General features: G+C 38.3%; 1 protein-coding gene across 1 annotated transcript; it reads left to right on the top strand.

Annotated features, from left to right (window-relative positions):
• Window positions 1-1,952: 1,952 nt before the first annotated feature.
• cpne7 (copine VII) lies at window positions 1,953-22,587 on the top strand. The gene is made up of 16 exons (XM_077713269.1): window positions 1,953-2,419; window positions 4,060-4,299; window positions 7,234-7,416; window positions 7,509-7,583; window positions 8,562-8,636; window positions 10,869-10,952; window positions 11,047-11,136; window positions 12,081-12,179; window positions 12,282-12,368; window positions 12,578-12,637; window positions 13,173-13,306; window positions 16,836-16,890; window positions 19,061-19,112; window positions 19,270-19,403; window positions 20,166-20,402; window positions 21,543-22,587. The coding sequence occupies exons 2-16, from the start codon at window positions 4,126-4,128 to the stop codon at window positions 21,693-21,695; spliced, it is 1,692 nt and encodes a 563-aa protein (XP_077569395.1). The 5' UTR covers window positions 1,953-2,419; window positions 4,060-4,125; the 3' UTR covers window positions 21,696-22,587.
• Window positions 22,588-26,431: the final 3,844 nt, after the last annotated feature.

Here is a 26,431-nt window from a genome sequence, read left to right as displayed (position 1 = left end):
TCTGTGGCCATGATTCTCAGTAAAACATGAGCACTCAATGTCAGCCTTCAAATTTGATTTGATGTACTGTTGCCAACATGCATTTTGACAACAAAAACTAAAAAATGATCTAAAATAATGAAACAATGCATACGGCTTCCAGCCCACGGGCCTTATGTTTGAATTGTGGCCTAAACAACAGATTTAATGTTAAGTCATTCTCAATCTCTACAGTTTTTGCAGAAATCTTTGTGCCACGTGTAGTCCGAGTGGTGTCATGTTCAACTCGATTTATTTGGGTATCTCGGTATTTATTCATCTGAAAGGGTTGTATGATGATGACCTAAGGGAAACATGAGGAGGAACATTTCCTTCCTATGATTCTGTAGAAACTGAAACCCATTCATGGATTATCATTAATGACATCTCCCTGCCACTGTGTTCATCCAATATGTCTCAACCCGTGAGAGTTGTCGGAGGGGGGTGTCACTCATTTGCAACGTTAGACACTTGGCGACAAAAGTGACAGGGGTTGGGGGGGCTTGTGTGTGTATTGATTAAGCATGTGAGAGAACAGAAAACATCCTGTGAAGGGCCTCAGGTGGCTTTTATTTTGGCAAGGCTCAGGTGTCTGCCCCCAAGCAGATGCTTAACTCATCCCAAATCTTTTCTTTTCTGACAGAAAATCTACCATCATTACTAGCTACAGATCTTTTTTTCACCTTTAGAAGTCACTCACTGAATTATTTGACTGCCATTGACAACTGGGAGTGGTTTTGGTTGCCACTAGTTTGACTTAAAAAAACTGATGCACTGCTGTGTTTGCAGTTACTTGTTGGTGTACCACCTTTAACACAATGAAAAAAAATGCAGCATGTTATTAGATGAATTAAATGAAGCCAGTAGCACTGTTTGTCACACTGAAGATGGATTCAGCTAAGTGGTACAAATAAAAAAATACAAAGTACCGAATACAAGGCCACCGAGAAAGGGAGTTATATGAAAGTGCTTTCAATTAAGTCATGGCTTTCTCCTTTTTAAATGCATTTTTGTCTCAATTTGAAGCCACTTTCTCGTTTGTTGTTTTGTGTTTATTTTTCCTCACCTACGGCCCCACCTCGTACTCGTTTGAACACCTCGCTATCGAAAAAAAAATCATTGCACAACCAAATGCATTCATGAAAATACATTAGTGGGTGTATTGTAGAGCGTACATCTACACTGCGTGGAAGAACAGTGTTATGCAACCTATATCACTGTTGAATGGATTATATAGTTTTTTTTAATGTGAAATACAGCTGAACTGCATTCATACAGTGATTCTTTTACAAACCACTAGAGGGAAATCTTCTCTGTGTGTGGCCCTACTTATGGTGTTGATCCATCATCTCACAGTTCCTGTACTTGATCTCGATAGAAATGTTAATGTAGCTGATATTCTCTTCTACTCTGGAATGTCCTGCAGCCCAATCCATAAAATCATCGGAATTTCTGATTTTCAGTAGATCAGTATAATTACAATGATGGCTTCTTTTACACTTTTTATTGGTGTTTAAACATGGGATTTGCATATTGAAAAACATTGACTGCCATTATACATAACTGGAATGACTTAATTCACCATCAAAAGTAGTGAATGAGTCAACCAGACAACTTGTTATGTTTAATGGAAAAGAAAAACTACAAAAAACCCTTACAAACTTAAAGCTGGGGAAAATACTAACAAAGAAACCAACTCAAAGACATAACCAAAAGACAAAAACCATCCAAGTTTGACGCACAAAAACACAGGGTTTACATACACAGAGAGGGGTTGATAACAATCACAAACACCTGGCTCATATAGAGATGGAACACCAGAAAGCCACAGCAGGTGAAACACATTCGTAATCTCACGGGCAGCACACACAAGAGGAAAAACACGGACAACCACAAAACTCTCAACAAAACATGACACAACTCTTGACATCACATGAAGACTTGACAAGGCCTTTCCTTGTGTTGAGTGCTTAGTGCAAGCTGCAAAAAATGTGTCCTTATTGTTGTTGTAATAACCAAAAAAGCAGCATTTTGAGTATGACAAAATTCACAAGATTCTCATTTTTGATGGAGCACTTTGTGTATACTGGGAAGACTGTGAATGGCGTCATTGGCAGTTATTGAGTTTTAAAGGGTTAACGAGCATGTGGGCTCGCTTTTTGACTCTGATTCTTTGCGTGGAAGAGAACAAGCCCAACCTCTTTTTTCCTCTGCTTTTCTCTCTTTCTCTCTATGTGTCGTCCTCACACGGTGGCAACCATTGGGGGAGGTGAATGAAGCTGCTGCTTCACCAGAGAGCATCCAAAAGTGGCTCACCACTAAAGAGTGAAGGGGGGACATGAATGCTTCACACTGAAGGAGCGAGGAGCCTGAATTTTTAAGCTTCCGAGCAAATAAGCAAGTAAGTGTCATCTGTCATTGTTTTGATCAAAAATATTGCTCATATGATAGAAGCACAGTCAGGAATGTAGAGTTATACGTGTATGTTTCTTCCAATGAGTTATTAAGTTGTTGTTGTTTGATTTGGTGTTGCTATCCAGTTTTTCCTAAAGCAGATGCATCATGTTTATTGTGCATAAACCTTTATTTTTTTTGCAAAGCACTGCTGAGAAGTTTTTTTTAGGTCACAATTTGGTTCTGGGCGCTGTCCCTGGTGCTGAAGTGATATAGGCGCATACATATACATGGCTTACTTTGAGTGGTTAATTATAACAACCTGTTGCTGTGTTAGATTTGGGGTGTAGACAAAAAAACTCAAATTCGTGAGTGTTTTTATTTCATTTTTTTTACATTGATTTGGTCATATTAGTGAAAATGTTGTATTTGATGTACGAGTGAGGGAAATCCAGTGAATGCTTTCTAGGTTGAAAAACTTGTATGCCATGGTTAATCCAGATCGGTCTAAACGAAATTGTTTAATGCCTTATAGGGCACTCACTGGCAGCCATTGACGGTATTAGACGTCCAATCCATTTTGACTGGGAAGGTTGCGATCATTCAATTAATCATGAATGGATTTGACCTCCAGCACTGACAATGGAAGTCAATGTGTTAAATACAATGTGTTACAAGTGATTTTGGAGCATTATTCAAAGCCATAAACATTATTTTCCAATTTCATATAAACTTATATTATATTAACTAATATTTCATTAATATGTTTACTCGTTAAAAATAGAAAAATATTTAAAAATAATAAGGGGGGATTTTTTGGGTCAAGCATGCCAAATGGTAATATGGACCATGGTAGATGCCATGGGGTTAAGTTTTTTTTCCTTTTCTTTAAATAATAAAATAGTCACTGGCCTTGTAAAGGGCTGGATAAAGTTGTCAGACAACAGTGTTCTAGTGGTGAGGAGTGGTACCTCATTCCAGGTTAGAATCGGAGTAAAGTTTGCATGACTTCACTTGGGCTTTCACCTAAATCCACAAATATCTCCATCAACACAATTGACTATTTTGGGAGATGAGAACAAATTTGATGTATCTGCCTCACAAGCGTGGCCATGGAATGAATGGTGATGACCTAAAACAAGTCACAGGTTTTAATTGTTTTTCAATTGCCTTGAATTAAAAGCTTATTTAGTTCCTTGCCAGTGCGGAATCAATTTGGTATAATAATTGTCAATGTTGTGGCCTATGTTTTCGCTGTCACTTATTTTGTATTCAGGGCAACGCTGAAAAGTTTACAAAGCCTGAAATAGCTATGAAATTGTCAAATGAATGCGACACACTCTTTATCACCATGTGGGAAGACAGAATGCACATCATACATGGCACCAAAAAAAAAAAGAGTTCTGGTAGACTTTGTAATATAATTACTATATTGTTTTGAAGAGAGAAAAAGATATCTAGATAAATAGAGCTATTGACTGTAATGTGGAGTCCCTTAAAAGCTCACTTCAAAAGCATCCCTCATCAGACGTAAAATAATATGTTCCATCCACTAAAGTATCCCCGGGGACGCAAGGGGAATCTCTGCTGACGTGTCTCCTGTCAGCATCCTTTTTCCGAACCACTTCCCGTTCTCATCCCTTACAGTTCCAGAACATATCATCTCCCGCTCATCGTTTGCCGCTCGGCTGCTCCTCTCGTCCACGGGCCGGCATGAATGACATAAAGGAGGCCACCTCCCCCGCCACCAGCCTGGGCGGTCCGGCAACGTGCGTCTCCAAAGTTGAGCTGAGGGTGTCTTGTAAGGCTCTACTGGACCGCGATACTCTGAATAAATCAGACCCTTGTGTGATCCTCATGGTGCAGACCAACGGACAGTGGATAGAGGTGAGCCACTTTTCCTTTTTTATCCTCCAATAGCCCACTTTTTGATATACTAACACATTTATATTGAGCTTGATATTTGGTTATCTCTCTATGTGATGAACTGGCGACCTTACCCGGTTGGACCCCGACGTTATTTCCCAACAAGAGTTTGTTGTGGTTTAAAGAGCTTGTTTAATGTACAGTGTGCTCGAGCTTGAATGTTTAATTTCTTGGACTGCTCCCAGGCTGATTCACAGTGTAGGAGGTACGTCTGTCATTTTTCCTGTTAAGTCTTGGGAAAAGGCCAAAAACAATGCGGTTATTTATTTACAGTAGAAGCGTTCCTATAATGCGGCATTAAAAAAAATTGTTGGGAAATTGAATGTCTGAAGGGTAAATGGAAATTTTACTTTATATACTCGTAAAAAGACTCGTCTGAGGACTGAATTGTAGATTGTGACTATAATGTGAGAAATACTTGTCAGAGAAGAAAACTGACCTGAGTTCAGTGTGGCATGAACACACCAAAATATTTTCAGTGGAATTAAAAAATCTAACTGTAAGACAGCTTCACTTAATAGATATGACATTTTAACAAGGCGTTTAGACTTTTACAGCCACTGGATCTATCTGATACACTTTCACGATAATCTGCTCAATTTTCCGTGAATTAAACTTGTTTTGATGAGTTGTCTACCTGCTGTTGAAAAATCTTGCTAACTATTTTCTTCCCCCGAACCAGATGTTGATATCCGTCATATGTTATGAAGTTGTTTAATGACCAAATCAGATAGATTAGAAGGAACTTTAATTTTCCAGCGGATAAACGAATGTGTCTGTGTGTATGTGTGTGTGTGTGTGTTGCAGAGGCTTTATACTACCTACACCGACATCTTATTCTTTGGCATTAGCTATCTTCTGTTGCCTAGATTAAGTGTCATCAACAAACAGACTCATCAAACTCATTCCAAATCTGTTCATCCAGATGACACAAAGTGAAGAGGAAAGAAATGATGAAAGGGTGTGCGGGTTAGCTGGGAGGTTTTTTTTCTTTGGGTTTAAAAAAAAAATACACAGGTTAATGAAATTTATTCACAACAATTAAAAAAACTATTTTGCAAATTTATTTACATCACTTCTTTGCTTGGTTTTAGGAAGTAAGATTTTCATTGAAAAAGAAAAAAAATAATCCAAATTTTGCATTTCAAAGCTGAGATGTGGTCCAATGGCTTCTTGATCCAAAATATTAGTTACAAACAATAAATCTGTGCTGCTCTCGACTGGAAAATTTCCTAATATACAGCACATTACTCTCTGTTGCCTAATTTTGTAATTAATTAATCAGCACTGATACAAAAACATTTTTAAAAAATGACTCAGAAAATGGATAGATACAAACAAACAGTAACTTGATTGCAATTGAGAAATGTGTTGGATGATATTTTTTGGATGCAATTGATCTAAATGCAAAGTGCCTGTTGTAATAATTGGATGTAACTGGTGTTGAAAGCAAGTTGGGGTCTTTTGGGCATATTTCAGTCTTTAGATGGGGTGTTTTTATTTTTGATCTTTGTTGAAGCAAAGGCGAGGAAAGAGGCCATATGCGCCCCACTTATAGCAAGCCAGAAGGTACCCTTCTGTTCTCATACTCTGTGCTCAAGACATTTTATGTGTAAAAGGACAGTGACTCCTAAACTGCGATAACCCCTATTATAACGTGACAACAAAATAACAGTCTAACAGGAGGAAAGAGCAATTGAAGCAAAACAGAAAAATATCTAGCTGGAAAAGTGACAGAGCAGAACTTGGCAAGACTGGTATAAAAACAAAAACAAAAAATGAACAAAGTTAGTCCATAAGTGGTCATTACATCTTAGAACGTGCAAAAGAAAAATATGTTTACTACTATATCAGTTATCATAACTTAAGTAGAGAAATGCATTTCATGTTTGCTTTCAGAGAGAAAACAATATGACAGTGGATAATACTTATTCCTATTTTTTGACATTGCACCTGAACGCAACGTACTCCAATATGTTCTCAAACGCACGCTGTATTTGGAGCATCTACACAGGTAGGCAATTAGAAAAGTGCTATTTAATCTTAAATAAACCTCAAATGTTACATGAAAAATAATATCGTCGCGAGGAGAAAATGTGTTGGCGATTTGTCTTGGATCGCTAAAATCAAATCTAAATCAAAAGCCTTTACTGTCATCATACACAGCTGTGTATACCGAAATTGGTGGTACTTCTCCACAAAGTGCGTTTTCCAAGTGAAAAAAACCCATAAATAAGTAATATAAAAATATAAAAAGTATAGAATGTCAAGGTAAATTCTAAAATATTGCACAATCGTAGCAATCAAATTCCACAGTGTCCTCATTTTTCGGATTATGGCCACACTAACAAACACCGTGCAGTAAAACTTTCTTTTTGTGATGAAATCCTTGACTGCTCGGCAAATCACTGTATGATGGTGAGCCATTCATTTTGAGCATTTTGAGGAGCATACATCACACCCACTGATGCTTTGACCTTCAGCACCCTGGACAGGATGGAAATATTTCTGCACACTTGGGTGGCTGCGCAAAAATGTTGGCGGCTGAGCAGATGGGGCCTGGGAGAGCTCAGCTTTCTTGTCAGGCAGTCAAGAGCAGACGCGGACGTGGTCTGTGCATTCAGATTAAATGTCAGAATCCTTCAATCTTGGCTCATATCTTCCTCTTGACAGAGCGCGATAAGAGATCGGGTTGGGCTAAAAAAAAATGGCGCCTTTGTTCGATTGCATCTCTATCTTTTGCCTGAATATAATTGCAAAGTTTTCACCCTTTGGTCAAATAAAAAGACACGTCTTCCTTTCTTATTCGATTAAAGTGGTGATTGATGTAAAATGAAATGTCAGCAGTGTGAAAAATTTGACAAGTGTATGTATGTATGTGTATGCTCTTTTTAGTTGGACAGGACCGAGGTTATCAAGAGCAACTTGCACCCCGTCTTCGCCAAGGTCTTCTCCTTGGATTACTACTTTGAGGAGGTTCAGAAGCTACGCTTCGAAGTCTACGACATCCACGGGGCACACAGCATCGGTACGCGTGACGATGACTTCTTGGGTGGCGTGGAGTGTACGCTCGGCCAAGTACGTGAGAATCGCCCACGAATATTCAGTCAGATGACTCAATCAGGCTTGTATGATGTGCAATTGAGCCCAACATTTTGTCCTTTCTGTAGATTGTGGCCCAAAAAAAGATAGTGAAGCCTTTACTTCTAAAGTATGGAAAATATGCTGGCAAATCCACCATCACGGTAAGTCCTTTAAACTTGGAACTTTATTGCTGAATTTTTAGACTTCCATTGACAATTGGTGAAATTTGAGAGAAATGGGAAACTGAAGGAAAAACATTCATCATACAAAATACATTAAAAGGGTTAAACAATGTCAAAACTACAGATGTGACACATAATTCAATTTCAACTCCAAAGTATCAGCTTTTTCTTCATCTGACACCAGGAAGGAGAATTTGATGCGTTTCTTAATGATGAACTTGATACATTTTCACAGACTTGGATTTTCTTTAACAAGACAAACTATGTAAAAATGAAGAAAAGAAAGGGAAAAATGTATGTTTACAGTCACGCTTTCAATGAATGATGCTTGTTAAACCCACATTTTTTATCCTGTACGATTTTTCTTTTCAAGTTAGCGTGCAATGAAGGTGAAAGATTTTCTTTTATCGCAACCGTAATGTCTCATTCATTTTGGGAATCAGTATTATTAGACTCAGTCATAAAAGTCTCGTTACACCATCTCATCAGAGGGAAGTCTCAGTTATCATGTCCCCCAGGCGATGGCCCATTGAGTTTGTTTTTACGCGTATTTATACCTAATACATTCTTCTAAATGCGTTCATAAACGCTGGCCCTTCAGCGTTTCTCCTGTCCGGCAAAGCAGTTTAATTAAAAGTTTAATTAAACGTCTCACTATCAGCAGTCTGCCACCGTAAAAATCGAATGTGGCTCTTTTTTCAGGGAAAAAAAATGGCTGCTTTTGATTCTTATCGAATTTCCTTGCCTGCTGCCCATGAAACAAACTTTTTTACAGAAAAAGTTGAGTTTATTAGTCACAGTAATTAGAAAAAAAAGAGTTTGGGACAAAATCCATCAAAACCACAATTCAATTTGTCCTAAAAATTTTCCTTTGTAAAGAGATTATTAGATTTTTCCACAAATGTTGGATGTCCTAAAATGTGAAATATGATCATCATTTACAAATTCTCCTGTCAGGTGCATGCAGAGGAAATTTCTGGTAACAATGGCTACGTGGAGCTGTCTTTCTGTGCCAAAAAACTCGACGATAAGGTGAGTGCGGACTGCACTTTTCATTTTTTATTTTATATACGTTTGGCATCATTCGTCATGACATTGGACAATCTGACAAAATTCAGTCGCACTCCTTTATCTCATTTTTGTCAGAGCAGATAAAGAAAAAATCATTCAAAGGACAGCCCGCTTATCCAAAAACACATTTTTTGGGTCACTCATATCTCAAGGTAGCGATGTACTTATCAACACATTGTATCCCACCAGATTACAAATGAAGGGGAATCTATCTATTCAGTGTACATCTATATATATATATTTTTCTTTTTTTGAAATTATCTTGCACAATTTACAGTGTTTCATAAGCTGAGCTGACATGTACGTGTGTTGTGATTAAGGCCCTTCGCTAGGACTCCTTTATTAGCGACCCCCCCCCCCCCCCCTCCAGCAAGTGATATTTGCTTCATATAAGATTCTTCTACTGAAAATTCATTTCAGGAAATTATCCGCCTAATTTATTTGTTTGGGACTGTTGAGGTTGTCAGCGTGGAAACAAATAATAAGCGGGCAGCCGTGAAATTGTGAATCTTAATATCGAGCCCAGACTGTCAGAGCTTTTTGTGGACAGAGACAAAAAAAAAACATGTAACCATCAACATTTTCATGCATATTTTATTGATGACAAAAGTCAGGGAAATTCATTGAAGTTGAGAATCAAATTAAATACTTTAATCTAGACTATTCCATAAAGAGCCGCAGTGATGATAAGATTTGAATTCAGCCACTTTTTTTTTTTAACCAATTTGTTGTTTTAAAAGTCACCTCTAGAGCCAGCCATTGTTGATGTTTTGGATTTTTTTTGTATAAAATCTTACAGTGGGGGAGGAGCTATGTGATGGAAGATTTTGTAAACTAAGATGGCATCTGCATATTTAACAGTATTGTTTCAGTTCAGGCGTTTGTGTTTTTTTAATATCCGACAGCGGTGTTTTTGTTTTTTCCGTATACAAAGCGCACTGTATTATAAGGCGCAGTGTCTATTTTGAAGAAAATTTAAGACTTTTAAGTGCGCCTTATAGTCGTGAAAATACGGTAATCAGTCTATTGCAGTCAAACAGTGTTGAGGAAATGTTCTACCCGGAACCCTATCGTGAAATAAAATAATTAAATTGTTTACATCTGAAGAGTGCTTTTAAATTAGGGTTCAATCTAGCACTCAAATAGGAATAGATACAATTTTTATTATTTTAACACCTTTTTGTGTGGTCACATATACACAAAAAACTGAAAGAGGGCTAAAATTATGAGTTTGAGTTGTTTCTAATGCTACTGATTTATTAACCCTTTGAACAATATAGTGTTTTATCAGTTTTTTTCTTGTCCATTACAATTGCTTGTGTGCTGACTTCAACCTGTTGCCAAATACAAACAATATCACGCAGTGACTCTAAACTTCACAGAGGAATTGCCGTTAAAATATTCTATTTACACATAATGATTTTTGTCAGTTGATCATTCATTCAGCTTGTTGTAATTATCCCAAGATTACATCTGGAGCGGTCCGATAGCTCGACACGACTGCTGTTGCCGTGACAACAAAGACAGGATGCAGCTGCTCCTCGTGTGCTTGTCCCTCAGGAGATGTATCGGGCTAATGTGGCGGGAAATGCAGCTTTAGCTGTCTCATTGGGCGTACGGGGTGGTACGCAAGCACATACCACACAGGGGCAATAATGAACCACTCATCCAAACTGATTTCAAACAAATGTGGTTGATTTGAAGGTTTTTTTTTTCCTCGGAAAGTCGTGACATTGAAAATCTCACTCAACACCCCCAAATGTTAAATGTTCAAGCCGCAAGTGACAAAACGTTAACATTGGTTCATTCGCCGGTCAAAATTGGCTTGGCCGTCAATGGCGGCGACTGCAACGACGGACGGATGCGAGATCATTTATCGTGGCTTCCTCGCGGCACAGTGAATGTTTCTGTTGCGTTTCCCTGACCTTTAATCACAATTACATCTGCCTCCGCAATCAGCGGGCATAAATCAGGCCCAACAAGCCTATGATATTTGCTCGCAAATGCCACGGAGATGATTGTCCAAATAACCCGTCATTATTTTACACTTCCCGGTAATGTCTCTCCATCTCGGGTCGGCGATGACTTTCAGGAAGGGCCGTTGGGCAAAGATGACTAGCCAAGATCAGGCATTATTCAAGGGAAAACAATGTTAAATTTCATGTTGCCAGTCTGCTTCCTCTGTTTATGCAGGACCTTTTCAGTAAGTCAGACCCCTTTTTGGAAATATACCGTGTCAACGATGATGAAACGGAGCAGCTTGTCCACAGAACGGAGGTAAACCTATCATTTTTTATGTTTTAGCCACAGACACCCACCTTCCATCAACAATTACTTTGCTGAATGTGTTGTTGTCCTCCTCCTCAAATAGGTGATAAAAAACAACCTGAATCCGGTTTGGGAGCCTTTCAAAGTGTCTCTTATATCCCTCTGCAGCTGTGATGAGGAGAGAAAGCTTAAGGTAACTGGAAAGAAACAAACATTTTTTGTTTTTTTTTTGGCTCTGACTCAGCCGAATCAGGCAAGCAAGAAAATGAGGGGGACAGGATTGGTGATAGTGGTCTATAATCATAAATCATTGCATAAAACGCCTGCAAATTGCAGAATGAACTGATATAAAACTTAAAGCGAAATTTCTGCCTTTGCAATAGTGATGTAGAGTGACTAAAGATAGTTTTGGAGTCAACAAAGGGGAGTCAATGAGATTATATAAACTATCTCTTATGCAGTAATTGACCCAGAAATCCCCCCCAAATCAAAGAAAGTGATGTGGAAATCCCCAGGACAACAAGAAGTGACTAAAAATGACCTAAAAAGGACACAGAAATGCCCCAAAATCATCAGGCAGTGACTAAAAATGACCTAAAAAGGACACAGAAATGCCCCAAAATCAACAGGCAGTGACTAAAAATCACACAAAAAAGACACAGAAATGCCCCAAAATCAAAAGAAAGTGAACCAATTTCAACATGTGTCACCAAACTGCCCATAAAACCAACGGGAAGTGACCCAACATTAACAGAGAGTAACCCACGGGAGTTTGCTGAGCACAGCAAATTTCTCTAAAAAAGTATATTTTAGTTTTAAAATGCCAAATGAAAAAACGTATTTCATTTCATTTAGATTGAACCTTTTATCACATAATAACTGGGATACTGAAAAATAACCATCATTATAATACTTAATATAGTCGTTAATAATAATTGAAAGTATCTCGAAATCTGTTGATATTTATTTTCAACACAAATGTTGCTTCTGATTGACTGGCTGGAAAACTTTCCAGGATAAATGAACAACATTTTTTTTCATTATATAGACCAGATGATGATTGAGGAATATTGCAAGGCCGTATGGGTCCTTCTATGGAAAGAGACAAAATCAAATGGATGTTTCTATGCTTTGCAGTGCCTGGTGTGGGATTACGACTCGAGGGGGAAACATGACTTTATTGGAGAGTTCTACGCTACTTTCAGAGAAATGCAGAAAATCTCCAGTGGAAACAAGGTCAGTGACGTTATACACATATGTAAATATATATTTTTATACATAAATATACTAAGCAAGTGGTGAGAGGATATTGTATATAATATGTTGTGCCTATTTCAGGTGACGTGGGATTGTGTGAATCCAAAGTATAAACAGAAGAAAAGGAACTATAAAAACTCAGGCGTTGTCATCTTAAGTGACATTAAGGTAAAAAAATAAATAAATAAATAAAATACTTACACCAGGCCAGGGTATTTCAGGCGTTTGAAATCTGACTATAGATAAAGCTTAAAAAACAAATGCATTCAAAAGTGTTTGCCTTAATCAGATGACAAACACCCTGTCAAACATTACTCTGCTTTATCTTGCTTTGTTTTATTTTATTTATAATAAATCATTATTTTTTTTCCCCAAAGCTTCACAGAGTTTACTCCTTTTTGGACTACATTATGGGAGGGTGCCAGATTCACTTCACGGTAAATAAAGCTGTTTTCTCACCTCTGGGTCACTGAAATGTTAAATAGTTTGTTGCATTGCAAGCTTGCAGCACTCAAAATGGCTTCATTTTCCCGCATCTCATTTGGCAATCCCAGATAAAATACATTGGATGTTTGGCCAGAACATAATTTACTTCCACTCTATGACAGCAAATGACTTGAAGTTAGAAATTTTTGCCTCCCTATGCAATTCCCGTTGGATTCTGTTTAGCCTCCTTCATCTGGTGCCCTTTGGTAACCCCCCTCTTGTGGGCCTTTTCCATCTTCAGTTGGACTCCTGAAGCAATGAATATTAATGCTGACCACCGCCGCGGTACATGAAGTTTGTCTGAATGCAAACAGAGGGGGATTTGTGCTCAGTGTGCTCCGTGTAGGCGTATGAAAAACAACAACTTTGAGCAGATGCCATGATTTATTCCGCATATTTATGGATCGCAGACGTGAACTGATGTTTTTTTTTTTTTTTAGCTTACTCATCGTTTTTATGAACTCACACTTTCCACCTCCATGACAGGTCGCCATTGACTTCACAGCTTCCAACGGAGACCCTAGGAACAGTTGCTCCCTGCATTACATCAACCCCTACCAACCCAACGAGTACCTGAAAGCTCTCATCGCCGTGGGTGAGATCTGCCAAGACTATGACAGGTTTGCCACCATTTTTGTCTCTCCACGAAAATAGATCAGGCTTATTGGGTGAAAGTCAAACTACACCCTGGACTGGTCACCAGTCAGCCATAGATAACCATTCACACTCGCAATCAAACCGCCACTGAGCGTGATTCCATTTGTTTGTCCTTGTCATTTTCAATGTTTTCTTCTTATTTGAGGACAAAATCAGTTTTTTTCTTCTGCATGCATTGTTGTGTAAAGTTAATAATAAATACATTTATATAAAAGTAATAATCAGCAAACTAACAAGGTCGCATATTAAAATATTCAGGCTACACTGCTTGATCCTACGTTTCAATTTGGTGAGTAGACATTTTATTTTGAGAAAATATATTAAATGACATTTTAACCTTTTATATCAGCGGCTCGGCATTTAAATCCAATTTTATTTGTCCCCCAAATCATTTCCGTGACATTTAGTGGTTCATTCAAGCATAACTGCCAGTGAAATGGAAACAAGTGTGTTCCTTTTGTAATATTAATTCCTACCATACATCCTTGTCATACAGAAACTATTGTTTTAATTTTAGACGGCATAAGGCAGATCAATAAACTACGACAGGTTAACAAATACAATCTGTGAATGTTGCCATGGTGAAGTGCGCCAGAGCAATTCAGTCAATGTTAACTGCCAATTCATTGCATTTATTATATCTGCAGTCATTGAAAATGATTTCTAGGTGAATGAGATGAACAATTGAAACAGATGAAAGTGCAGAACTGCCTCAGAATCATCTTTGTATTAATTTCTCACTTTTTAACCACTTTTTATTCAGTGATTTTCCACCGCAAAGCATACAAACAGGTTTGTTTAGAAAAATGTAATTGGCAGATCAATCATTGGTATAAACCGGTGTAGTTTCGTCATCTATAGTTCTGTGAATTAGAATTAAAATGATGTCACCAGGACTAAAAGGTTATGTCATAGTAGCAAAACGGCAAAGGTCACTGGCAAAAAACAGGACTAGTGGTCCTGTACAGAAGTCTAAGAGGATGACAAGGCAGGTATTGAAAGGTCAGAGGTAAACCGACTTAGTTAAAAAAAGGGTGTCTGAGCCTCTTTCATGAACCATGGCACAGTGTCGGGTAATGCATTTGTGATTAAATAGGTGGGTGTGTCTAATTGACAGCGTGGAGTGATGAGAGGAAAAACACTGGCAGAGCATACCTGTGACTAATGGTGATCTACTGCACTAATAATATTACCACTTTAGGGATTTAGATAAATGATTGTGACTCAGGGAGAAAATCAATTAGTGTAGTTCAACATTGCACCTCGACAAAGGCTCCATATTTTTTGTTGGTGCGTTTCTTTCTTGATATTTATAGATGTAAAATGCCTTCGACTTTTGCACAGTTCTTTATACAACACATACTGGTGCAAATGAGGATAGTCTATAAAATATGTCGGCAAATTCAGTAGTGCACTTCAAAATTCGGAATGTACAGATTGTATAAATTCAAAACGTATTGCAAAAATCCTTTGATGAAAACGCATTCCAATGTATCCCTATTCTGAGCTCTTTATTTATAGTGTCATAGTTTTGTATGTAGTAGTGTACTCACGTAGCTCGGTGTGGTTCCTCCTGTGGATATCTGTGACAATATTTTTTTGTTTTCCTCGGCATCCGTTGTGGCTTGCGCTCATCCGCTTTTCTCGCAAAGGGCTCATTACCCAGAACCACACACATGCATGTATTACAATAATAACTAACAAAACGACACCAAGGGAGCGGAATCATTGTCTACAAAATGAATCATGAAGGAAATATACTTGAGGGTTTTTAGGCCTTTGTTTGGCATGTGAACTGGAAATGAATTGGAAGATGTCAGATAGCAAACGGCACGAAGCGACATCATAATTTAGATTTCAGGTTCATTTATAGTCAAATGATTTATCTTATCAGCCGTTTTATAGCAAGAACTGTAGCCTCTGTTAAAACTAAGCCAGATAAGGATTAACACATGCCCGTGATTTATGCAGATCCTCCTATTGAATATCAGGGGAGGACTGTCTGGCTAATTATAGCTTCCCAAAGATAACGCGAGAGACAGTGAATACTTGTCATTTATTTTCATCTATTTACATGGAAACACAAGAGCATCTTCCTGTTGACGGGTCTGCTGTGTGATGATGAGTGTGGGCAGGCCTTCCCTGACAAATTGAAATAGTGAGGTACAAAACGTGGGCAAAAAAAACCTTTTAGCCTTTAGTGAGTAGAGGTGATGTGGGTTTTTCGAGTCCTTGCAGAGGAGTGCATGATGGAACTAACGTGACGTGCTTTTTGTCTGTGTGGGCAGAGGTGGCTCATTTTCCTCGCCGAGAGTGCTATTGTGCTTCACGTGCTGACAAAGTGGGTTAGAAAAAAATAGTCCACCGCATACCTCAACATGACCACCATATACGGTATAATGGAAATGATTTGTGTTCCCATATGTGCAACATGTATAGGTTTTTGAGGTTAATGTGAATGTCAACAACGCACGGCTGGATAATGAAACCTATTTGTCTGCTGTATTTTTACAAGTGTGCTCACATTTGGATGAGGATATACTATCCTGTAAAGCAGGGGTGCTCAGACTTTTTTGCTCTAAAACAGGGGTGTCAAACTCCCTTTGGTCTGCGGGCCAAATACATCTTAATTTGAGATCAAGCGGGCTGGACCAGTAAACTCATTGCAAAATGACATAGAACTAACAATAAGCCCACTTTTTTCCTTTGTATTAGTCACTAATACTAATAATTAGTGCAAAGAATGAGTAAATTATCAAAATGTTTATTAACAGAATTTTCCTTTTACATTATGAACAATATTTTATGAACAAGAGAATAACATAAGAACATAAATAAATGTCAATTCATGTTGTCTGCTCATACTAAAACACTGCGCCCCTAACGGACAATACAATAACTACAAATTTTAAAGAAAATTCATATTTTTTTTACAATGCAGCTTTCTTCCCCGGGCCGTACCAAACCACCAGACGGGCCGGATCCGGCCCGCGGGCCGTATGTTTGACACCCCTAGATTAAACGTTCCTTGGTGGGTTGGCACGTCCGCACTGAGGTCACTGGGGTCCTCGATGGCAGGACCATTAGTTAAAGGAGTGCCCTTTAAGGGTTAAAAATAACATCCGAATTTGTGTGTGAAAGGTTTTTATACCTGGCGGCTTGGTAATAAGAATCCCAGTATTACATTATTATTAAGATCCTCGAAAGCGTGTACACAAGGGAGATTGAAGAGAATAAAGACTGCGAGCTGGTGTGTCTGAGAAGAGGAGGTGCGGCAGCCGCCTGCGGGGTCCGTGGGAGAAATTTCAAATTGTATTGCAGCCTTTTAACATTTATGAAATGCAAACAAGCAGGAAGTTTGACCTTGGAGATGTGAACAGATGGCTGAACTATGAATATGTTTGAGATTACTGTAAAAAAACAACAACTGTGCACATTCCATTTGACCAATTTACTGTGCTCAACTGATTCTATGTTTCATTTTATTTTTAGTGACAAAAGATTTTCTGCCTTGGGGTTCGGTGCCAGAATCCCTCCAAACTATGAGGTGAGTTGTCAACTTCATCTTTCTGCATTCAATTAACCTTCACTTCCACAATTTTGTGTACACTCTTTATTCAGGTGCCATCACAATAATCTTATTATGATTTTTGTTTTAAAAAATGATGCAATCAATTCGCTTATTGAGCCCTGGGCTGTAATTCTTAATTTACATTTATTACATTAAACAACTCATGAATGGAACTCCGTTTTCATAACTAAATTCCGCCTTAGGACGCCTCAGGATTTTTGTGATTGGCTGCAACTCTGGGGAGGAGAGTAAAATGACACTAACACGCATATTTTTTATCTTATTTAGGAGACTTTCCAAACTTTCCTTATTTTTAACTTGTGTATAAAAATAGCCGGTAATGTGTACAACTGATTGTTGTCAACATTGCACTGCTACATTCCTTAATGATCAGCTAAAATTATGTGACTGGTAATACTGTATTTTTCAAAACAATAACACCCACCAAATGTGACAAGAAAATTGTATTTGTTCCTAAAATGGATCATGGTAACGGGCTAGTATGTTGTGCACATTATGGCAGATCTACATTTTGATAACCAAGAGGTATAATAAAGTTTTATGCACACATGTGGATGCATAATGATAATAAGACTGTGTAGCATTTGAGTAGCATTTATGACTCACGGTTAGAAGGTTTGAGTACCTACTTGTACATTTCTGTCCAGGGATGGAATTACCATTAAGCAAACAGAATCTGTCATGCGAGGCTTTGAGATTTTATGCATGCTAATATTTGCTGGATATGAATAGTGGCGTTGCTCAAATCCAACTTTGGGATTTTCATATTTTGACTTCTGATTTTAAAAAAGGGTTTTTAGTAGGGTGTGAATACCCATGGACAAAATGAGGGATTGAACCCACAAACTCAGAACTGCAAAGCGATCCTACAAACCACTTGTACACCGCGATGCATACCCCTTAGAGATTCTATTTTGTCAACTTGAGACTAATTACATTAGCGATGCTGTGATAGATTGTACATAACAGAACATGATTTGGAACACCTGGACAAGTGGCCATTTATGATGCCATTAGTCACGCTTGTGGATTCCTGATGTCATTTGTCACGCCTCTTTATCACTGAAAGGGTTAGAAAAACCTGTGCAGTGAAGAATGAACACGAGGAAAAATGAATCATTAGGATAAATCCTTTTCTATCGATCTACAGTGTATATATATATATATATATATATATATATATATATATATATATATATATATATATATATATATATATATATATATATATATATATATATATATATATATATATATATATATATATATATATATATATATATATATATATATATATATATATATATATATATATATATATATATATATATATATATATATACACATATATATATATATATATATATATATATACACATATATATATATATATATTCATTTAACATTTGTGCTTTAAATCATGAAAACAAAATAGGCTGCCAGTCATAGATGAGTTACTCTGCTTGAGTGTTGGGAAGACATTTTTAATTAATGAGTAGGAGCCTGATGAAGATACAGTTACTATCACTCCGTAGAACGTAATGCCTATTTTTTTAATAATTTTATAATGTACCCGTTTATATTGCAAAACACATAGATTGTGAACGGAAACGAGAAGGTGTTATAGCAAAATTTTCTATGTTTTCGTTAGTCAGTGTTTTGTTAAACAGCGGTGACCTATTTGATGCATGTGTCTCATTCATGCAAATGTGCTTTTATACAGTGTTGGCTAGACATATAATATTTATCCACATACAAATGAGTGCAGGTCAGATATGAAAAAATATAATTGGCTTGTTCACACTGCAAGGAAAAAAACGACAACTGTGAGGCATATGGGCACTTGAGTTAACTTACAGTGTGAACTTAGCCACGTTTGCCTACCATAAATAACGCAGTACTTGACAATTAAGGCACAATGGCACCGAAACTTGATCATTCACTGTCAGTCCTCCCAATTCATTTGGCAGCCAATGACTTTTGATGAAGGCAATTTCCTGTGTCACTATCAATGATTCTCATTGGCTTCTCAAAAGATGAATTTCATCCACATATGGTTCAATTGCTATGTCACGGGCATGATTCTTACATGCTACCATTTTCCATTGGCTTTATCTCCTCACAGGTGTCTCATGATTTTGCCATCAATTTCAATCCCGAAGACGATGAATGTGAAGGTATGGTTTAGTCGCCTTATAGAAAAAAAAATGCTCTCATGAGGTTTGCCGCTTCTGAATTTTATCATAACAGAAAACATTTACACTCAATCGTTTCCCAAGAGTACATTTCATCCTATTGTCAGCTAACATTTGTGTTGCTGTCGTGTTTGATCAGAGATCCAAGGGGTGGTTGAGGCATACCAGAACTGCCTTCCTAAAATCCAGCTGTACGGCCCTACCAACGTCTCTCCCATCATTAACAGGATAGCCAAGCTGTCAGCTGGCGACGGCAACATTAAAGACGCCTCCGTGAGTGTCTCCGTGCGCATGCATATGGATGGGATGCCGCCTTTGTTATATTGCTTCCCACTGAGTCCCTCGAGTACACAGCATGTGGTTTAACTCATTCTTTTACAGTAATGACACCTAAAGAGAGCGAACACCATTACAAATCTAGTATTGTGCTCTTATCTTCGACTGCCGTTGCACGCCAAAGCAAAATTTATGGGCCGTATCATTTTAATATTTTTCTGCTTGTCAAGTCATTGGCTACTATTTTGAGTGATAGATGGAAATCACTATGCAATTAACCCTGATAGGCATCTTGGGGGGACGATAGGAAAGATAAGGGTAATGCAGGGTAGCCAGTGCATGACATTTTAACTCATTAAACATCCAATTAAACTAATTGTAGTCTTTTTTGGGGGGAGTTATTCATTCATTTTTTTGAATTGCTGAACCAAACATTCACACAAAAGGGAAATTTAGAGTGTGCAACCAGCCTACCCTGCATGTTTTTCCAACGTGGGAGGAAACCCAAGGACGTGGAGGAAACCCACGCAAGCCCAAGCATAACATGCACAGTAAGGACCCACCTGGAATCGTACCCTCGACCCTAGAACTGCGAGGCAGACGCACTAACCACTCCCTGCCGGGCCGCCTTTTTTGGAATAGTGTATTTTTACAACGTGATCTCTTTTTTTTAATTGTATTATTCATAGCATGTAAAAGTTCTCTGAAGCACCCTGCTGCAATTGGGCTGGTATATAAACCCTCTCCATCTTCCAACAGAGATACCACATCCTGCTCATCCTAACCGACGGCGTGGTGACAGATATGGCGGACACACGCGAGGCTATCGTGCGGGCCTCCTACCAGCCCCTCTCCATTATCATCGTCGGAGTGGGAAACGCCGACTTCACAGACATGCAGATTTTAGACGGAGATGACGGAGTCCTGCGCTCGCCCAAGGGCGAGCCGGTCCTGAGGGATATTGTGCAATTTGTCCCCTTCCGGGATTTCAAGACGGTGAGTCGACCTCTACCAAGGACAAATTGTTTTTATCCTCAGAGCTATCGGGTTGCTTAAACTGGTGTTACAGTTACATCAGTATGGTAATTTAATGTAATGGAGATGTAGGGATTCAAGTTTGAGTGTGGAGCAAGTTTTTGTCCAAAAATATTTCTGAAATTACACTTAACAAGCATCACATTTGTGTTGACCAAAAATCTAGGCAAGGTAAACAAATTGAGAAAATTGTAGAACTGACATACAGAAAAGAAAACAAAAATAGATTTAATTAGGCATACGTACTTTTTTTTTAAGGCAAATGTCTATTTTATGATGTTTCATCCTTTATGATTGGAGGAAGCTTGCAGCAAATAATTGCTGCCATTCACCAAGTAAAAATGGATCGGTTGTCTACTGCCATCAATGACAAGCAAAAAAGTTCACCGCTAAAACATTAAAAATGATAGCCATAAAAATGGTGTTGGCATTTCCGTTTTTATTCATTTAAATTTTATATCTTTTTCGCACAAAATAATAAAAGACATTCGGCTTATCCCCTTAGGATTGATTTTTTTCATGAAAAATGATACTTCGTATCACTACGATCTGGCCTTTGCATATTTGGAGATCACATTTTTATTATGTAGTTCCACTCTTGCATACCAAATATTAACATTGTGGCCCCTGTGATCCTTAAATGTGATGTCCACATATTTGGACACATGAATTATTTCGTCACTTGTTCTATAAAAATGAAATGACTTAATTATGTCAGAAAAACGACCTTTTTGCGCTAAGATAAAGATTGACAGAACTCATGATGTGACCCAAAGTCAGTTGGAGTAGCTTTCACTTTCCCTGTGCCCTTGAGCAGGATGAGCAGTCAAGAAAATTAATGGATACATACGGATGGTGGCAGAAGGAGAAGAAAAAAAAGGCAAAACTAACAAAGACGAACATAGGAAAATGGAAATTGGCTTTTAGATGGGAGTCCCATCCGTACTCTTGCTGACGGGAAAGTCACCAGTCTATGTAGGTAGTTGACAGCCTATCGGTGCCTGTATGATGATTGACAGGTGTTCCCGACAGGGTTGAAATCCCTCAAGAATTTGCAGCTTGTGTTTGCGGTCAAATAAATGTTCTGGATTTGTGTTGCAGGCTTCGCCAGCAGCTCTGGCTAAATGTGTCCTAGCAGAGGTGCCCAAACAGGTTGTGGAGTACTACAGCCACAAGGCCATCCCTCCTATGTGTCCAGTCCGGAAGTTGCCCACGCCCATCCTCAGCCCGGTCGCCACGACTCCGACGGAGTAACGCTACCAAACCAACCTGAACTGATGAGATGGAAGAAGGCCTTCGAGCGAGCCTCCTGGGATCAGATGAGGAAAAAAAAGACCCCAACATCGAGTTAATCATTTATTCTGCTCCTACAAAAGTTTTTTTTTTCCTCCAGGGACCGTGACTTGCATTTTTTTCAGCCCAGTGTGGATTCAGCACATCTCTCTCTGGCTTTGCAATGGAACCATCCCATCTGAAGATTATAAGATTATATGTATTTTCTTTGCCTTGGCTTTGTGCATGCCAGCCAATCTGTCAGGCATTGATCACAGGCGGAGGACTGATATTTCACACCGACCCTGAAATACAGTACAAGCTCATTTCTTTTCTGCATCATCACTTTCGAATATATTTCAAAGTGCAACATGAGCAATCTATCTATGTATAATACATTCAGCACATAAGGTAAGGTTTTCTATGGTAGGAATTCTCCACTCCTCAACCACCACATAGACTTGAATGTGTGTGGCTTTATTTAATGAGACTGCTTATCGATCAAACCTTCACCAACTTGAAACATTGTTGCAATTTTCATTTTTGTGTAGTTTGTAAAAGGTCACACAGCCCAGAAATGCTTCGATTATTGGTCACCAAATTGGTAGATAATTGGTGGATAACTAAGTCCAGGATGGTCTCGCATGAATTCTCCACTGCGCGGCACTCTTTGTCCCTTAGGACAAAATGACCGGACTTCATACACGTTTTCAAGTCACTGAAAGACATTCTATTGAAATCATTTTTTTTGAAAATGACAATGAAAACCTATTTAGTGACATAATCGAGTTGGACAGATATGACTCAATTATAGTGATGCACTTTCCTTTGAACTCTTTGGCTGCTATTGATGGTGATTGACAAAAAAAAAGTTTTTACAACACTTAAACTCTTTTATGAGTTGACTCACTGGCTGCAAATGACGGGGATAGAAATCAAAACCATTGCTGCCCAGCCTCCCAGTCCAAATAGTTTAAACGTCTTAATGGGAAAATTAATGTGTTTAGTATTGCCATCATGGCAGTGAAGGAGTTCTTCGGGATCCCATAATATGCGATTTTCTCACGTTAGGAATATTTCCGTTTAAGCACACACACAAAACCTGCCAAGAGTTGAAGTGCCTAAGATTAATAGAAATATATTTTTTTTTGTTGCAGTCAGCTTTTCTTGACATTTCCTTTCAAGCAGAGGTCTGCCTCCTTGGCTTTTTCTCATCTTCTCTTTTTACTCTGAAAACATTAGTTGCTTTAATAGAAGTTTTAAAATGAGTTCCCATAAAAACACGCCATTCGAGCAGGTGTTTGTAGATTTATTTATTAATTTATTCGATGGTTATCATACTAAAAGGCACATTCATTTAAGCACAAGCTCCCAAACAAGTACTCACCGGGTGCAGTTAGGAAATTAATGGTGAACTGTTGAACCTTTTGGGAACGAAAAAAAATTCTCCTTAACTGTGCTGCATAAAAAAGATAAAATTAACCCAAAATCCAACAGTATTAACATCACTGCGTGCATTGAATGTGTAAGTTTCTAATAATAGTTGAACATCTAAACATGAAGTCCTGTTGCCAGTAGTACATATTATACTATTGTACATTAAATAGTTTTTTTTTTCATTAGTGATGCACTATTTTTGTTGTCTGGCTAGTGTTATCCACTGAAAAAAATATATAACTGAAACATTGTTTTGCTACTTCTCTCAGAAATGGCTCATTCTGTGTTCCCAGTACAAGATGCCGAATGTGACTATTGGACAGGAGGGGCTTGGACTGACCAATCAAAAATGCGTAATTTCAGTGTTGAAGTGATTTTTTTTCCAATGTATTTCATGTGTTCTCCAATCTGCCTTGTAAAGAATGTGTTCTTTTGCTTCAACAGTGCATGGTTGCTCCGAAAGTCGACTTGAACATGACACTTGTACTGTGTTTACAGCACCCTCTTTCCCACCTCACACACACACATACACACCTTGGAGGCACAAATACTACAGTGACTTTGACTTGTCCTCTGGAGCTCCCTCAGTTTCCTCTTGATGCACGCTATTGATGCTCAGCACACACACAAAAAAAAGCATGAAGTGTTGTTGGACTGCTTTAAAGAAGCCAACTGTTTAAAACTGACCTGTCATAGTGGATCACCCGAAAAGGACTATTGATCCAGCCGCCCTAGATATGAACTTGTACCATGCTAATTCATCCTGGAGGAAGTTTTGGCCCTTTAACCGGATAAAAAAAAAGACTATGTGCATACACATACCACATATCTTGTGTAAACTATTTCATCCAGTGCTTTATGATTTCCACTAGAGTACAATTATTGTACAAAAGAATTACAGGGAAAGCCACTTTGAATGTTTTACAAAAACTAGGCGACTTTGTCCTTTAATGGGGAAACAAAAAGGGAAATTAGGCGCCCACCCCGCAAAACATGTTTTGTTTCATCCGTCTTGCAACAGGCAATTCTACAAAGCAGAAACATTTAAGGCCTGAAATGGGCAAATATAATTGGGATGAAAATTAATTAATGCAGAAATACAAATGAGTTTTATTGGAATTGTTATGTAAGCAAGAAAAAGGGAAACTGACATCATTTGACATGTGTTCATGTAAAAAAAAATGAAAAGATCATGCAGATGCAAATGTCTCATAGAAAAATATTTTACTGAAAATTGTCTATTGTATTGACAAAAGTGTCCAGCACCAACAACTACTCCCAAATCAAATATTATTAGCTAGCAAACTACAAGCCTGCCAGCAAAAACTACAACAATTGAATGTAATTCAAGTAAGCAATTCCCCCTTATTTAAAGTTATGTTAAAAATGTAAAATGCATTATCTGTGGCAGTGGCGCCTACAAACTTAAATGGCCACATATCAGATGTTGAGGTAGTTATTAAATGTTTCTCATTGTTAACCTATATGCTTTCAATGCAGCAAGCACTTACGAACATACTGCAATGTGTTGCACTCGTGCAAGGCCAAAAGGGGAGAGAAACAAGTGTCCTGCCTGAGGTTGTGCAAGAAGTCAGGTGGAGCATCTAAATGATAGACTGGCCTGCAAAAATTCAGGATCTGTGGCCACACTACACGTGAGTGTTAAGTTTGGACTAATAGATGAAGTTTGACATGTCTTTTTTGTGATAGTTCTTAGAGATCTTGTGTTTTGAATTAATGTTGTTGTTTATTTATTTTGTTAAAGACGCATCCACAAGTGACATGTTGCTTAAAAGATTTAAAAATAAAAAACCTGAAGCTTCAGTTGCCAGCAAGGCTATGAAGGTGTAGATTCAAATGTAATTTTAACGTTAATTGAGTTTGTCTCCATATAATGCTAATAATGATGTAATCTAATCTGATCTAATCATGCTTTTATATACAATGTTGGGTCACCACTACTGAAAAAAATGCTTTTAATGATTTTTTATCAGTCCAAACATCACCACCAAGTAAGCCTTTTGTGAATTATGAGCTACAATATATTAAACGCGTTTTACGAAGCTTGGGGCTTGTTTGATCTAAAATCAAAATCTGAGGGAGATCTTTATTATTTTGCTCAAACCATTTATTCGCACAAAGATAGCAGGGGTGCAGGAGCTTAACCCAGCTAATTAAGGGAAGGAGGTGGAGTACATCCAGAATTGGTTGCCATCCCAGTGAGTTCCTGACATTTCAAAGTCCACCCAAACTATGACAAATCATGTGTAGTTTGGTAGCACATTGATGCAGACAGTGGTGACGTGAACTGACTGAGGCAACAAAGGGGCACGTGGATTAAAAGAAGCTGCTTGGATTCAGCTGAGCTGCTTAGTTGCTTTATCGAAACTTGCACATGTCAGAGCAAATGAGCCACTTAAAGGTTTCAGCCATTTTGATACATTTTTCCATTAGGACCCTTTTCTTTGCCCACCCCAAGCGGCTACTTACTATACGCAGCAAGGTTTACGGCCCACACTGCTAATAAATATTTCATTTGTGAACGTAAAGGGACGTTGTGCATGCTTATTTTGAATGTTAACTTGTGCTGTTTTGTCTTTGGACTTGATAAAATTAACGTGCCACTCTCAAGCCTGCATTTGCACAAATGATGTTCGTGTAAGTTGACGCGCTTTGTCCTGCGGTCATGTAAATAAATATGACAAAATGAAAAGAAGACGTCTCGTCATTCTCATTGCAAATGAGAGTAAGGTGGGGGGTGGGGGGGGTGTTTGGTGACATTGTTTCGGCTATCAAGGGCATGTTGGCCCTGTGCCGTTTGGCCGTTCTGGATGATGTGAGCAATTAGTGGAAGGTATGAAGCAGTGAGTCTAGCCTTTCATTCCATCAGACAGCTCCTTTCATTTAGCAGCTATTGTCGAGGGCGCTGAAAAATGGTTGTTTCCATGGTGACACCTACTTGTCGGGAGGCCTTCATTTTTGTCAGATTCAGGGACGTGAGTAGAGGATGCGCCACGGGGTGAGGGGAATTTGGGAGGGGGGTGACAGTTTTCAAAGTGATGCTCATGGTGGTCATCGGGGTCACTAATGAACTGCAGTCATACAAGGTGAACGCCGTAATCATTTGAAACGTCCTCACACGCAGATGATCTCGCCCTGTTATTTTGTGTCTGTTTGGAAAGCCATGAAACTTTTGGTGTTTTTATCAGTACAAAATGGAAACATGTAAAAACTTTAATAATGATGAAAGGTTGCAATCTTCTTTTTCCTTTGATTGTGTG

This window comes from Stigmatopora nigra, chromosome 3 (genome assembly GCF_051989575.1).
Source record: "Stigmatopora nigra isolate UIUO_SnigA chromosome 3, RoL_Snig_1.1, whole genome shotgun sequence".
In the NCBI taxonomy this organism is placed as follows: domain Eukaryota; kingdom Metazoa; phylum Chordata; class Actinopteri; order Syngnathiformes; family Syngnathidae; genus Stigmatopora; species Stigmatopora nigra.
This window is presented reverse-complemented; position numbering and strand designations above follow the sequence as displayed.

Coding starts and splice junctions, on each gene's coding strand:
- cpne7 (XM_077713269.1), top strand. CDS start 4,126: ATGAATGACATAAAGGAGGCCACCTCCCCCGCCACCAGCCTGGGCGGT. Junction 19,113..19,269: donor CGAAGACGATGAATGTGAAG/GTATGGTTTAGT, acceptor GTGTTTGATCAG/AGATCCAAGGGGTGGTTGAG. Junction 20,403..21,542: donor CCTTCCGGGATTTCAAGACG/GTGAGTCGACCT, acceptor TTTGTGTTGCAG/GCTTCGCCAGCAGCTCTGGC.